Source organism: Monomorium pharaonis, chromosome 2, assembly GCF_013373865.1.
Source record: "Monomorium pharaonis isolate MP-MQ-018 chromosome 2, ASM1337386v2, whole genome shotgun sequence".
Classification (NCBI taxonomy): domain Eukaryota; kingdom Metazoa; phylum Arthropoda; class Insecta; order Hymenoptera; family Formicidae; genus Monomorium; species Monomorium pharaonis.
The window spans coordinates 17,125,109-17,141,684 of NC_050468.1; the positions used below are offsets into that span (position 1 = coordinate 17,125,109).

The 16,576-nt window shown below is 32.4% G+C and overlaps 1 protein-coding gene across 6 annotated transcripts in view; it reads right to left on the reverse strand.

Moving 5' to 3' along the window:
- The window catches only part of LOC105836137, a 285,642-nt gene that overhangs the window by 66,614 nt on the left and 202,452 nt on the right, over window positions 1-16,576 (reverse strand). For all 6 annotated transcript variants that reach the window (XR_004962301.1, XR_004962298.1, XR_004962299.1 and 3 more), the window contains exons 4-7: window positions 14,748-14,891; window positions 7,107-7,984; window positions 3,626-3,720; window positions 2,882-3,000 (exon numbers count right to left, since the gene is read on the reverse strand). Coding sequence is in view for 2 of the 6 variants with exons in the window: in XM_036283185.1 (XP_036139078.1) it covers window positions 2,882-3,000; window positions 3,626-3,720; window positions 7,107-7,984; window positions 14,748-14,832 (1,177 nt within the window). In the remaining 4 variants the exon portion in view is untranslated. The remainder of the gene's footprint in view (window positions 1-2,881; window positions 3,001-3,625; window positions 3,721-7,106; window positions 7,985-14,747; window positions 14,892-16,576) is intronic.

Genomic DNA, 16,576 nt, shown 5'->3' on the forward strand with positions numbered 1-16,576 from the left:
AATAGATCTGTCAATATTCAAATAGCACTTGACGTGTAGCCTTAGAAATTCAAGTTTTTCGGGCAAAATAATTGTTTAAAAAATGTTCTAATTAATTATTTCACCTGAATTTTATACAAACATATTGTACGCGTCCCGAACTATATGAGAATTACGTTAAAATAATTAGATCTGTCGATATTCGATTAGCACTTGTCGTGTAGCCTTAGAAATTCAAGTTTTTCGGGCAAAATAATTGTTTAAAAAATGTTCTAATTAATCATATCACCTGAACTTTATAGAAACATATTGTACGCGTCCCGAACTATATGAGAATTACGTTAAAATAATTAGATCTGTCGATATTCGATTAGCACTTGTCGTGTAGCCTTAGAAATTCAAGTTTTTCGGGCAAAATAATTGTTTAAAAAATGTTCTAATTAATTATATCACCTGAACTTTATAGAAACATATTGTACGCGTCCCGAACTATATGAGAATTACGTTAAAATAATTAGATCTGTTGATATTTGAACAGCATCTCACCTTTAGCCCTCAAAAGTCAAGTTTTTCGGACAAAATAATTGTTTAAAAAATGTTTTAATTAATTATATCACTGGAACTCTTTAGAAAATTATTGGACGCGTCCGGAACTATATGAAAACTGCGTTAAAATAAATAAATCTGTCGATATTCAATTAGCACTTCACGTCCAGCTTTCAAAATTCACGTTTTCCGGGCAAAATATTTAAAAAAAAAATGTTTTTATTAATTACAACACCATAACTTTTTTAAAAACTATTGACACACGTTTAATCGGCATCGCGGAAAAGCGACAACAATACTTCGAGAAATGCGAGTATTGATGCCATGCCCTTTTTTAGAAAGGATTCTTACTTCCCCCCCCCTTTCTCTCTTTCTCTCTCTCTCTCTTTCTCTTCCTCTCGTATATTTTTTATTTGGCTCTTTTTTCTTTTTCCCTGATTTCTTGTAATTATTTCAATCAGCTATCAAAAGTGACAGTTTGACAGCTGAAAATGACACGAAGTAGTTTGACAGCTGGAAATGACACGAAGTGAAGACAGTCACAACGCATTTAACAACTTTATAGCGAGACAGCCAATCAGCATCTCGGAAAAGCGGCAACAATAAATTCGATTCGATTTAACATCTCCTTTTTTAGATAGGATGTGCATGCTGTTTATAAAAAGGAACGAGTAATGTATTTTAAGAATTTACAAGTATATTTTGACGGCAGATCCATCTATAATAATAATAATAAAAAAGGCCGTGTATACGCGAGAAGTGCGCATTTGATCAAAAATAATATGTTTTTGCTACATAATACCTTAACAAAAACAGGTTTCATATATAAATACAAGCAGGTATAATAAAAAGATAATACTTAAATAAATCTTCCTGAGAAATCTAATCTTATCTATAGTTTATATTCGACAATCGCCAATTACTTTTTGATCGATTCGGTTGCAAATCAATATAAAAAATGAAAATCCATCGTGAAACGGTGATATGCAGGCGATTTCCTATCGAACACAATTGATGCGCGCGATTGACTTTAAACCACGGAAGCAATATTTTTTCATTAAGGCTTTCACACGGTCTCTGTCATTTCGAAAACATATTTTGCTGCAGTCTTGCTACTATGGCTTCGCCATAGAGCGGCACATTGTGAGCATACAATCATTCATTAAAAGGAAAATCGATAGTGGAAGAAATACCGATATCACAGAATTGCAAATTGCGATCGCAATGATAAATGTAAGAAGGAGAGTTTTGATTTGAGTAGCGAAGAAAAGGTGTGTAACGACATCGCTTTATTCGAGTTTCTTCTGTCCTACTTCGTTTCAGAGGGGAGGCTTTTGTTCATTCCTGCTTGCCGATCTTCTTCCGGATCGGATCAGATTACCAGCCACGCTGAGGCGCTTTATCCCGAGAAATGCGGGTTTCCATTGCACGGAATCGACGACGTAACGGGATTGGGGGTAACGACGAGCGATGCAATACCGGCTCCCACGTTTTGTCCCCTGTCTCTTTCCCCCTTCTATCCGCGTTTGTCCCATCTGTCCTTTTCTTGATTTAACATACGATCCGGCCGGCCTCCTCCGTTTCTCTTCGGTGCAGAACGATTTCGTGCCCGAATAGGATTCTCTTGCGGCAGGGTCGCGAAAATGGATGCAAGCAAACGATTCTCCAAATTTATCCCCTCTTCGAACCAAGACTTTTCAGATACGTTTCACACGTGTGCGACCTGAGCGCAAATTCTGTTCGGATTAATTAAGCTTGTACGAAGTTGAGCTTACTGTGCAGATGAAGTGATGAATATTTCAAGTCGGTATTTCAACAGGTATCGGGCTAATGCTAAATTAGAAGGTTTCATGTATTCAGCCTTCATGTATTCATACTATTGTTAAAGTATATTTATTTGGTTTATAGATTAAGTGTATCTTTATATTTATATATAGTAAAAGGAGATATCTTTTGTATTATAAATTACCATTTTTTCGTCAAAATATAATTTTAATATAATTATTAAAATTTGATATTTTTAATATTACTAAATTTAATTGATTAATAAAATAAACTTTTTTAATATTAAACATTTTTTAATATTAAATATAATCTAATTCATCATTTTATTAAAGTATGTAATATAAAATTTTTTTTTTAAATCTGATTGCACGAATATATTTTCTATTTCTTTTTTGCACATAATATCAATTTTATATCATAAAACTCTAATAAAAGAGTTTGCCCTAAATTTGGTAAATACACCACTAAATTAAAATTATTTAAATATTTATTTCTAAAAATACAGTTATAAAGAATTATGTATTGCTTAAAAAATAAAATTTTAATTACAAGCTGACTCAAATTCACTTACCCGTAACGACAACGTTGATTTTCTTAACCAGCGGCGGATGCGTGGCAACTTGGCATTGATACAATCCCGAGTCACGTGGATTCGCGTACAGTATCTGCAATCTCCAATTGCTGGGATATCTGCAATATGAGATAAGACAGAACAAGATGTTAGATTTAGAATTTGGCTAGAAAATAAAATAGCCACACAAATGTATTTTCCTAAGGCCACAAACGCAAATACGTTTTCAATTTACGTTGTAGTGACTGGGATATAAATTTAAAAAAGTGACATTTTATAAAGACATCTAATAATACGTTTCTGCTTGAATGGATAAAGGGTAATGCTGCAGTGTGGAATCTCACGTTAAGCGTGGTTGATTTTCATTTTTATAGCGCATAAAACGGTTGATTTAATCCTAACGAAGGAAGACGAGAACCAAGCTCTTCCATGCTCGCGAACGACGACGGTTTGAGTTCATTCCGACGATGGTAAAAATCAACCGAGATGATAATTCGGTTCTGACGGCGCGATTACGCGGTTGGTTGCCTGGGCTGCTGCGAATACGTGATAACGAATTATGATAATAACATTGACAATTTCGCCACTAAATTTTATTCAATGTTGCAATCGCATTGTAATACCCTGAACTTCTTTTCTTTAAAAACAATAAAATCGTGTAATAAAATAATTCTATTCTCGGCTATTTCTATATAAAAACGATGTAAATAGATAAAAGAAATTTATCGAAATTTAAAGACTTACCGAAAATTAAGACTGATTCTTTGGTCGTTACTGTATGGTACTCTGCCTACTGTCAACAGACGAAAGAAGTCCTTATTATGCTGCAACCACGTTACCTGCAAACCAAAAAAACTATTGTTATCAATAAGTTTTTTTGTGAATCGTGACGCATTATGTATTTATCCTTATTGCTATTCTTTTCTTCAAAAAATTAAGTATCACACAATAATTTTAAAAATATCTTTTAAACAATTATTCAGAGATATTCAAATTCTTCAAATAATTACTATTTCCGAGGCAAATAGAACGGAAATATGTCTCAAAAGATTGCGTCAAAAATTAATAACTTCTTTTACTCTTAGAAAAAGACAGCAAGCAATTTCTGCGGAGCTTCGTGTATGTCGACAATAAATGCAGACAATTTACACGGAGCTCCGTATTCGCCCAGAGAAGTGTTGATTTAAGGCTCACTTACGCGGTACGATTATTAGACAATATTATCTAAAAATTAAGTAATATCAAATCCATAACAATTAACTTCTTTTAACAAAGTAAATATAAAAATATAAATATAAAAACTTAATTATTTTAAGTTTGATACTTACATAAAAAAACAATTTTGCATTAGTTCTTTTGTTTCTTATTGTTGTAAATCTTTTTATTAAGTTCTAACCAATTTCCATTTAAATTCTTTAAACCAATAGAAAAAAAATGTTTCTATTGCTCAAGTAAAGATTTAAAAATAATATCGCAAGTTATATCTAATTAATTTGTAGGCAGCGATGATTGTAAAATAAATTATAATTAATTTCATAATTGCAATAGTAAAACTGAAACATAGTACAATCTGGCCTTTATGTTGCCTATAGCGACGTTTTCACTTCTTCTTTCTGCACAAAGCTTTCTCTCGAGATTCGATCTCATACCATACGTGCCAACCGATGTAATAACGGGATATCACGGGACAAGTTATCACACGGTTTGTCATCACGGATAAAAGTCTGTCTCGCGAAAACTTAACGACCGCGACGAAAACATTAACCGTCCGAGGGGATTTCGTAAACGCAATATGTTAACGAATTATGTTATGTAAAACTTTCCGCCGCAGGAAAATAATTTCAGGGCCTTTGGACCTACAGTGCGTGTCACTCAAATTAAATTTGTTGCCGGAAAAGTTATCTCGATAGAAGTTCAAGAAGAGTCGCTTCAGCAGTCCCTCAACATGATGGAATTAACGAGAATGTTAAACTTTTGTTTAAGAAAGGCTAAAGCAAAGAAAGATGCAACATGCAAAAAGATCTTTAAAATTGTTATTAAAAGCGTGCTTCGTTCTCGACACTGAAAAATTATTGGTTTAGTACAATACTTTTGTTATAATAATAAACAGGTTAATGCAGATCTCTTATCCATATATCTTTTTTAAAAAAAAAAAATAACCTTTATCAAAAATCCCACAAATTTTGGTAAGTAAATCGTACGCTCTGCCAAATAATATTTTCAACTTCTCTGGTTCTGACCGAAAATAAACTATCTAGACCGGATGTTGAATTTTGTAAACGTAACATGTACCTTTTATTGCAGATTCGAGTTACACGTAAAAAAATAGAAATAACAAACTTTTATTTCAAACCTATTTTTCTGAAAATGCCTCTATCTACTTGAAAATATTAACTTTAAAATCATTTTAAATGTAAATGTGATAAAAAATCAATTTAAATAAAAGAGATATTAATAGAGATAATTAATAGAGATATATTTAGAAAAAATGTGTTCTGAAACCCTTATAATGTCTGCTTTATATAGGATTCATTCTACTTAAAAAATCCTAATTGCAAGCAAACATTTAATACAAACAAATATTTCCTCGAATAATCGTTCTCCTCGACTTCTTAAGTAGCCGTTTTAAAGGAGAGCAATGGCACTTGGCAAATGGCACGAACGATATTTCATAATTAAGTTCCCTTCGAGCTGTTTGCTATTCTCGGAGCGCGCGGCGTGCACGTTACACGCATAACGCGCCATACCTACCTAGACGACATCCACGCGACACGCATACACGCCTCGAATCGGGAGCACTCGTTTTCGTTCCTTGGTACTACCGTCCCACCGCAATCGGTTTTGCATTACGTATTCCGTGGAATATGAATCCCGCGGGAATCTCGAGCGCCCGTGCCTCGGAACTTCAAGCCGTCCAAGCGCGACGAGGAGCAAATGGACATAGAAATCACGGAAGAGAGGGAGGGGAAGGTACCGAGAGGCAGCACTGATTGAAATGCGAAAACTTTCGCAACGACAAGACAGACGAGAGCGTACACGCAGCAGACACTAACAAACGATGTTTGCAATTATAATTTGCGCCTCTGCTTACTCGCCGTTACATCTTTCTCGTACCCTTGCGCTTTACCTTCCCCATCATTACTCTTTCCTCTCGATTCACATTATTTGACGGAGAAAAATGAGCGGTTTTCTTGATTAGACTAACAAAGTTTAAGCAATTCCTAGATATTTACTTTGCCTTGATCTTACAAGCTTTAATTATTTCCTTAAATTGAACAAGATAAAGGAAATTTATTGTAAATTATCTTATAGCAAAAAAATCAAATACGAAACTCTAAAAGATTCATATGTTTGCGGTTATAAAGATTCAAAGTACCTATCTTTTTTAATACTTTAAATACACTTTATACTTTAAAATACACACACACACACAAGCAAAATAATTATAATAACAAACTAAAATATGTAATAAGTAAATATGATTTATAAAAGTATTAAGGGGATCCTAAAGCTGTTCTGTTTTATTGATTATTTTGATTATTTTTAATTCACTAATCTTTTAATTGTATTTATAGAATTAAAAATCCTTTTCCAGAATTAAAGTACAGACGATAACATAATATTCACGTAAGAATTTTATACAAAAAACGAAAAAAAAAATTTAATATAATTTACACATTAAAATTTTTTTCGTTTTTTATATAAAATTCTTATGCGCGTATTTTATGTTACCGTCTGTATTTTAATTGTAAAAAAGGATTTTTAATTCTGTAAATACAATTAAAAGATTAGTGAATTAAAAATAAGCAAAATAATCGATAAAACAGGACAGATTTAGCATCCCCTTAAGATCTTATTTAATTAAATATCTTAACTTATTAATTACCTTTTTCAATTTTTAGAACAAAAATTAAATTGTAATCGACAATAAAATCAACGCTAGAAACGAAGAACATTCACTCAATCCATAGTTCATCGGTATTCATCGTTTCCATTACGTGGCGCCTCGGATTATTGCACGACAGACTGTCAATGAAACGAAAGTATCTGCCTCGACAAATCAATTTACTTCGTCATGATAATTTACCCGTTTGTCGTGTGACAGATCGTGTAACGGTTGTCAATTACGAAGGTATAACCAAATCTGCTTATTTTACCATTTCTGACATTTCCTTCGTAATTGTCGAGAGAAAGGATTAACCAACTGGTGGCTGGATCAACTCACCTTCTTATCGCTTAGCATGCCGATCTTGCAGTCCAACAAAACGGTACTGCCGATTCTCGCGGTTACGTTTATCTCCCGGTCACCGTCCTCGAAATATGGGCCGAATTTTCCGAAGGCGCTATCGACGCTGGGCAAGACGAACTTCCTGCCCGGTAACGTCCTGTGAGTAGTTATCTGAAACTGATGATCACGACCGCGTTCCGTTTCGAGAGTCCTGATCGACGGTTTAATCTCGTAGAAGGCCTTCGTCGACTTGCCGGGAACCAGCAAGTTATTCGCCGGTCTAGACTGATTTTTCCTGGTCTCACCGAGTTTCCTCGTTTCATTCATATAGCTGACGCTAGTCTTCCCCTGTTGTCGGCTGTCTTGATAGTCTTCCTCCTTCTCGTCTGGCGGTGGTACTTGGAACGAGATCGCCCTGATATCTTGCACGTTTCTCTGCTCGCCGTACCTCGCTTCCGTAACATCTTCATCCTTTTCCACTGATATCACCGTCGGCGAGTCGTCTTTCGACTTTTCTATCGTGGAATCGTTTGTCCCTCGAACGTCACCGTGGTCCAGCCTCTTCGCCGGAGCCTCTTCCGCCTGTTCCGAGTCTTCGATCCTCTTTGAGGCGAATATCATCTGATCGTCTACGTGTTTTTTCGATGCATTCTCGAAATGAGAATCCACCGTGGTAACGAGCGAGAGCGAATCCTTTGTTGAAGTTGGATACTCAACCGTGAAAGGTGAAATAACTTCCTCGAGAGCTGTCGTGTCGTTGCTGCGAGACCAGCCAGTGATCTCGACAGTGTGATTCTTTGCGATTCTCTCGTCGGAGCGTTGATCTTCCTCATCGAGATGATTAATGCCACGCTCGATGGTGCCGTTCTCCGCTTCTGCGGGGAGAAAACAAACAGCCGCATTAACGATAAGTAAGTTAAGTCGGAAGGGATGTATGCGCGGAAATGTAAGGGTGAATACAGCTTCGTCGGTCGTGTCGAGGGTGAATCGACATGCCGACGAGGCGGACCGTTCCCTTCGTTCCCGAGATTTATGACTTGGAACGAGGTAGGATGATCTCCATTCGGGTGAGGATTTAAATACGGACGTAAGAAGTGCAACCGGGAGTTTTATGGGACGTTCGAAAGCTCCCGGAGGAGAGTCAATAAATGGCCAATCAAAATCTCAGATTTTAAAATGTTATAAAGTGAGGCAGTGTAGTCGAAAATCGTGTTTGCTTTGAGAGAAACATGGGTGAAAACTCGGAAAATGCCTAATACAATCGGACTATATATTCAATTAATATATGTATTTCTGTAACGAAGGCATCCACAATATACTTTTAGTAAGGTAAACTTTAGTAAGGTAAACTGAGATTATATAATTCGTACAATCTTTTAATTCAAAAATTTATACCTACCAAATATTTGATAACTGTCAACACATAGAACAAAAACCGAAAATCTGCGTGCGACTTCCTACTCGCTTGGATATATTTCGCACGACAAAAGTCACGTGATAATTCTACAGTGTATGATTCCTTTTTATGCGACATAGCGAGACGTATTTTCCCGAAACAAAAGTACCGCAGGTTCATTTCCGCAGGAATTTCATTTCGCGAGCGTGTAACGATTGTGCTTTTATTTGCTGCCTGAAAGCGCTGGCAAGTTTTTGGTGCAAGGTTCCGTTTCTCCTATGAGCTTCGATCGCAATCGAAGTCCATGAAGAAATTCGAGATAAACAACTCTTTTGAAAACTTCGCTCGGCACGTTTTCTGTCATTCAACGAAATTTACTTTAGCGCGCGCGACCAATATCGAGAAATTTATTTCATATTATTAAAAATTTATTCTTCTGTTAGCGACAAGTGGGCGACTTTTTATAAAATAACTGTAATAGAAAGTTTAGCGATAGCGTTGAAATATATTTTTGACGATTTATTCGGAATTGAAAACTTTGCGTCGATGTAGATACTTTAGGAGTTTTTAATCATAAAAGTTTAATTTTAACAATAAATCCAACAGACATTTTATTTCTATAATTATGAGAATATAATTCTACTAAATAAATTTTGTAAAAAAAACTATTTCAATGTATAATTCTCTTTTTTATATTAAAAAAAATTAATATCATAAGATGTATCATTTCATTCATAAATTCGATCTACAAAAATTTTTTTAAATATATTCGTGACATGTTTTAAAAAAAAGAAAAACTTTGACGCTATAGCGTTACTTATTGTGGAATGAAACTGTATTGTTGACATAACGCAGACTCGTTGATGTTCTGATACGCGTCGCACGATATTTGACAATCACCGCAATCCTATTTACGCAAGTGGATATTGCGCTCACACAGCTATAACAATCGCTATGAATATAGAGCGATCACTCCATTTGCTATATCTGACCATAGCGACAAATAGGGAAGATTACTATCCACGACTTCTACCAGAGAACGCTGTACCTTCTTCTATCTTTTCTACTTGAAACAGCTACAGACTTTTATATAGTTCCTCAAGCATTTTGCTTTTCAATTTTCTCTATTTCGTCACAAGACGCTACACCAGTTCGGCCTTTCATCTTCGCTGTTCTTGCGAAAAATTAAGAGTCACCAAATCACCACAGATGAAAAATATTGTAAAACATATTGTAATCCTAAAATGTAGTTTCCTATCTTAATATGTTTATACCTATCAGTGCTGATTTATATTCCAAACACGGACATTTTGTTATGCATTAATATCAAAAATGTTGCAAAATTATTAAACTGTCTATAGTAACTTGTAGAAATTCTTAATTCGGATAAAATTAATCATGTTTACACATCTTCAAGAATCACATCTTGAAGAATTATTAATGTTTCAACTACAAAACTTGTGAAACGGAAAGACTTCATAAAGAATCCAGAAGTAAATAATTTTGTAATGACTGTGTACAATTAAAGTTAGAATTTTTACAAAAATTTTTGTGTACATCCTTTTTCAAAATTTCGTCTATCTCATAACGTGTCAATCTCTAATACTGTATACAGCTTTGCGAAAATTTCGGGAAATCACCGATTTCACCGAAAAATGCGCAAACGTCAGCGAACCAATATATGTATATATATATATATATATATATATATATATACCGCGATATTTGGCGACAGCGATCTTGTTTAGGCGAATCGATATTGCCGGCCACGCCGATAGCACAGCCAGCACAGGCTGTAATGGTAACAGCAACAGAAACGACAACGTGACATTCGTTCGTCGTTCGGAAGCAATTTAACGCGCGCTTTGCGTCGCGAGTGATCGATCGATCTTGTCGAGCAACGCCGTGTAATTTTGGTCACCGACGACGTTCGTAATGATTTATAAAACGGCAGATGTGTGTACACAGAGATTTTGGTGGAAAATTCGAAGATCGCTAAATTTTCTCGTGCAATTTTTGCTACAGACGAATCGATACATCACAATTTATTTACTTTGTGCTTCTATATACTGCCAAGCTGTGTTCTCTCTTTCTCTCTCTCTCTCTCTCTCTTTGAAGTAAATATATACGTGAAGAACAATTTATAAAACGACGGATACGTACAATGACCCCCGTGAAAATCTAAGGAATCTTCTGAGCAATTCCTGCTTGGAGAAAGATCGCTTTATCATTAGTTATTTGGTCCATATTTTATAAGCTACTTAAAAGACATTTTAGAAACTAAACCGACGCATAGAATGTAAGTTATGATTCGGGCATATTCCAACTCTGTTTGATTAATTTCCGATGGCATTATCAAAGTTCTATTGGCATATTAATCTTCGCATTGTCGGGATTACACAGTATTATTATTCGTGGCAGTCCGATCTCTGTGAACATGCTCCGAATAACACGTTCTGTGATAACAGATAAGGCGCTCGCTCGTCTCGGGTTTTGTTGCCAATCCGTCCGGGGAAGCTTTTTCTTCAATCTCGCGCCCTGAATACAAGCGATTGTGCGAATGATTGATCGCGCCCCGCCGTACGATACGCAGAAGCTTAAAAGCGCCATTGCTCTGGGAGTGCAAGTGATTCGCGCAAAATTTCGGCGATTAGCCTCGCGCGATACAGCGAGCCCCGCCACAAAATGAAGATACACTTTGCGTTTGTTCCTTGTGATTGATAGCCTTCGATCGGGCCCGTGTAACCGATGCATAAGTAACGTATCATTTTTCATTCGCGCGTCTGCAAATTTCGCGTCTAATTCCCTTTTCTACCTTCGAGCCGAGCGCGTTTTCAACCCTCTACGATCGAGCGGACGTGCCGAAGTAACGTAGCGTACCTATCTCCGCGCTCCGCAATTTGTCAGTAAGGATTTACGCTTGTCACGTGTGATAGACAAATTCGCGAAACGTGCGAAGAAGGAAATTCCACAGATTATTCCTGCGGGCGCGACAGATGCAGTCTCAGATGGACGTTAGTCTTTGAAAAGCTGAATTAAGAGTAAGTCTACCATAGGTTGGAAATCCCGATTTGAAAATACGATATTTACAAAATAATATTCACAAAAAATATATTTAATTTGTTGTAACAATTTTGAAATTATCAAGCGTAATAAACACAATTGTTTTCCAACACTAAAAAAATATATTAGAAAAAAATTATTTGATTAAAAAAGTAATATGTATTTTGTTTCCAAAAACATTCCGTTACGTTAAATATAATGTGTATTTTATATATATCTTTTTTATTTATATTATACGTACTTTTTACATATTTTTATTATATATATTTTATATATACATATAATAAAAATATATAATTTAATAAATGTATTTAAACAAAATAAATTTTACTTTTAACGTAAAATCTCTTAATTTGTATAATAATTTTAGCCATATATTTCTAATAATTTAAAATTAAAGATTATACTTATTATAAATAATGGCAGTAAATATATTAATTATTTTTTATTAACTTTTTCCTGGTCATCTGCACAATGCAATTTCAAACGCATATTATAATTGTGCATTGATATACTTGATATGTACTTCCTCATTACAATTATGATAATACATATAATTTATACCAATTATATTAATATTGAATAAATTGTACGTATTATGATAATAATAATGTATTTATCTTCAATATTATAATTGTAGTGTACCTATCCTCAATAACTTTGTTCGTTTGAATGCTATAATTTTCTAATATAATATGTAAAAAATTATATTAATGTGCCCAATTGTTTAACATTTACGCTATGAAAGATGAAATGTGAAAGAAAATATGATATTGATACAACCATCTCGCGTTTACAACTACTTTGCCAATTATTTAAAGTAATAGTTTGATTTAAAAATTATAAGAAAAAATCTCTTTACAAATTCATAAACATATTTTTAAGTTTTTAGAATAAATAACTGTTTATTAAAATAATAATTTTATTTAATAGTCTAATTTAATTACAGATAATTAATCACAAATCAATTTTTTTAGAAATTGTGGATTCTTTAAGATTTGAAAAAACTTCCATAGATAGAAATTGTGTAAACATTGAATATCGTGATTGTATAACAAACGTCAATGCTATAAATCCATTTTACAAAGTAAAAAATTTTTGCTTTTTTTCCCACTATAGCAAAAAAGTACACATTTCAATCAATTTGCTTTTATTGACAAAAACTTTTGATAAAATATTATTTATTCTATCGAGTAAAAATACTTCACATTTGTTTCTTTTATAAACAAATTTATCGGTTAAAATTAGAGTTATTATGATTCGTGAAGATAATAATTGTTGAAGATAAAAACTGTTTTTATGAAAAAGCTGTACACATTAAGCGCAATCTCGTTATACGGCACTTTCAGGTTTCGTAGAGTGCGCGGAATTGCGTGAAAGGGCATTCGCCTACCAAATGGTGATTGCGAGGAAGCGCAAGAAAGTAAATTCCGGTGGGGTTATCTTCGTATAAAGACTGTATAGAGCAACTGGCTCGGCAGCTACAAAAGAGTTTCACCCTCTTTATCCTGCCGGGCCGGCCGTTTTCCGTTGTTACGACTCGACGCTTACGGCGTAGACATTCAGGTTAATTAAAAATCCTCGCATTCCGATAAACTGAGACAAACGAATCGTCCGTTTGCTCGAAATAATATTACATTGCAAAAGTATTCAACCGAAAGTGTACCATAAATTCGTCGCGAGCTGAGAGTGAATGGCTTGAATTTATAGCGCGAAAATCTACTTCGACTTTGAGATATGATGCAGAAAATATTCATAAATTTTTGCATTGTCAGCATTTCATAGATATTAAAGTTCTTCCAATTATTTTCTTTTTAAAGCTTTGTGATATTTGTAATATATATTATACATTATATAAAATTATTAAATAAAATTTGTTATAAAATTTTATTTTATTTCGTTAGTAAATAATTTATTTTTTACATTAATTTATTTTAGAATTTATTTTAGAAAATTAATTAAATGTATTTTATACTTAACTATGTTATATACTTTTGTTATTTAAATGTAAATATTTTTTGTGTTCTTTACTTAATTATGCTGCAGCTATCTGTGATTCATGATTAATTTTTGTTTATATTTTTCAAATAATAATCAATTATGTATAAATCAAATATAAAAATAATTAAAAGTAATCAAAAAATAAAATTGAAAGAGAGTAAAAAGATTAATAATAGCAAAAACTTCAATAAACGTTGATTCGTTAATATAGACATAGGAACTTTCTAAATAATGATCAGTGTATTATCACTATATGTAATAATAAACTTACAACTGCGATAATTAGTAAGTATTCACTGTCTTTTAGTGATTTCGACTTCAATATTAGTGTATTATCACTAAAAAATCAGTGTATTTAGTTCACTAATTAAAAAGTTATAAGTCTACCAATAAAAATTAGTCTATTTTCACTGACTTTACCGATTTTTCACTGATTGTATCTTTAGAAAAAATAAATTAAATACTAAATTTTTTCATTGATCATCTATACTGTATATTATTAACAAAAAACTATTTTTAAAGTTATAAAATATTAATATATGAAGCTACTGCAATCTAATTGATCGTACAATATTAATCGTAGTTTTGCAAAGATTGTGATTTGATTAATAATATATTTAATTAGCGTAACTAAACCAAACGATTCGGAATATTATGTCCTGGTACACTATAGAATAAATTAAAATATAAATTATACATGAAATTGACAAAATAACGACACAAAATTAAAAAAGTAGAGTTTTTTATAAGTATAAAATGTAAATATATATAAATATATAATGGATTGTAGTTGGTTTTATAGAAAATTTAATGCTTTATAATTAAGAAAAAATAAATATCAATATCCTTATACATTCCTGAGTTATCCCTCGAAAATCAGATTTGCATCATGTAATGAGTCAAGTTGGAACAGTTTTATATGTAAATATTTTATAATTTGGCAAATAGTTCTTCATTATCAATATAGCTATATAAATAAAATCCTATATATAAAGATTTACAATTCAATTCATTCCTGTGCCCACTTAACAAATAACACATTATCAAATTTCCCGTCATTGTAAACCTTTCTATTTCCTCACAAATTAATATTTTTATTATATTATATTAACAAATTTTAATAAATATCTTGTTAATTTAAATTAAAAGCATCAATTTATATACATTGAATCGCTTACCTGACGTAGTGACAGTAATCATGACGGAGACAATGGCGATGACGCCGAGCATCGAAGTGGTCGGCTGCATTCTCCAAACGGTCATCTCAAAGATCCACGCGATCTCAACCCCCAGGAACTTGCTCCATCTCGTTCACCTTCCCTCTGCGCAAAAGAAAAACAGAATTGCTATAGTAATAATAAAAATCTTTTAAATTGTAGAAAAAAAATTATTTTTTTTAATTATATGTCTAACAAAAAAGGACGTAAAAGAAGGTTAATAAGTTTATTTTAACATATTTTCTATCCTCTATGTCTATAATATGACAACAAAGAGTATTTTTTTTATTCTAAAGAAATGAGCTAAAACAAAATACTCTGACAAAAATTTTGACCATTTTTTGTAGTTAAGCGACTTAATATTTTAGTTAGTGCCACTTAGGAAAAAATTGTTTTTGCATAACTGAATATTGACGGAGCTAATTGAGAGATTTGACTATAACTTTAAAAATAAATAAAATAGCTAATTGCAATTTTCAGTTACACAGGGTCAATTGGAAAAGATAAATGTAAAATTGGAATTATAAGCAATCCAAAAATTTGATTACTTAACCGTAGGCCCTAAAATGAGTTATGAACCGTACCTTTTTTTCTAGAGTATTCAGAAACTTTAAAATATTTACACATTTTTTATATGTATATTTTTATCTGTTTGCATTTTTGATACCTTTTCCTCAGAATAGTTTCTTCAAATTATATCATTCCATTAAAAACAGCGGAACTATTTTTTTATTAACTTTATTGGACATTTTAATAATACAATAAAAATTTATTTTTTGTACAAAATTACTTTTTTAAGATAGATTCGATGACATACTAAAATTACTAAAGAATAAGTAATTTGTTTCGTTTTACGATGATAGAATTGAAGTTCCAATCGAATCGAATTTCTAACTAGGCGTTATTAAAAATGCTTATGGGAAAGTAGATATCGTAACTTTTACTGCATTACTACTCAAGTTTTAATCGTCGATTGTAAAGGATACTGTAACATAGATAAACCTCCACGGCATTGAATTTTACAACATTATAATGATTATGCTGTTGTAAAAATACGATCACGTGATCTTATGTCTTTTCTCTTAACAGAATAAATTGTGAAAAAAAGTAATAATATGTAAGTCTTTCATATAATAAGCAATATAAATAACTAAAAATTACTACAAACTTTTAAGCAAATTTTCTTTATTTTTAACAAAGCATAATGTTTAAGTTTTTTAAATAAAATAGTAAAAAAAATGTAATAAACATACCAGAATAAATAATGTGTGTATATATATATATAAATAGTAAAGTTGGGGGAGGGGGATTTTATATTTTTCTTGTAATAATAGAAAGAATAAAAAAGTTCTCTACGACCCTTTTTACTATTTTCTTACAAATTTTTATTAACACACACATACACACACGTATAATTTTTTAAAATATTTAATATTTAATTTGAAAAATAAGCATTGTAGTATTTCAGTTTCATTATAGAACAATGGAGTGAAAAGCAAAAAACCAATATATGATTTATTGTAATGTTACTATAATTGTAACACTAAGAGTTAGCACTCAATGTCGAAGCAGCATTTATAGAATTAAACTAGTATTCTCAAAAATGCGCTACTTGGTAACTACAATTTCACCATATTAAACACGCGACTGAACGAATTTCGATTACACAAGACAGACAAATAATAATTTTACAAATAATAGTTACATATACGTAATGCGTAAACATCTTGCTGCTAATAAATTAATTTTTCTTTCCTAAGAATGCATACTCATTGTCGATAAACTCATTT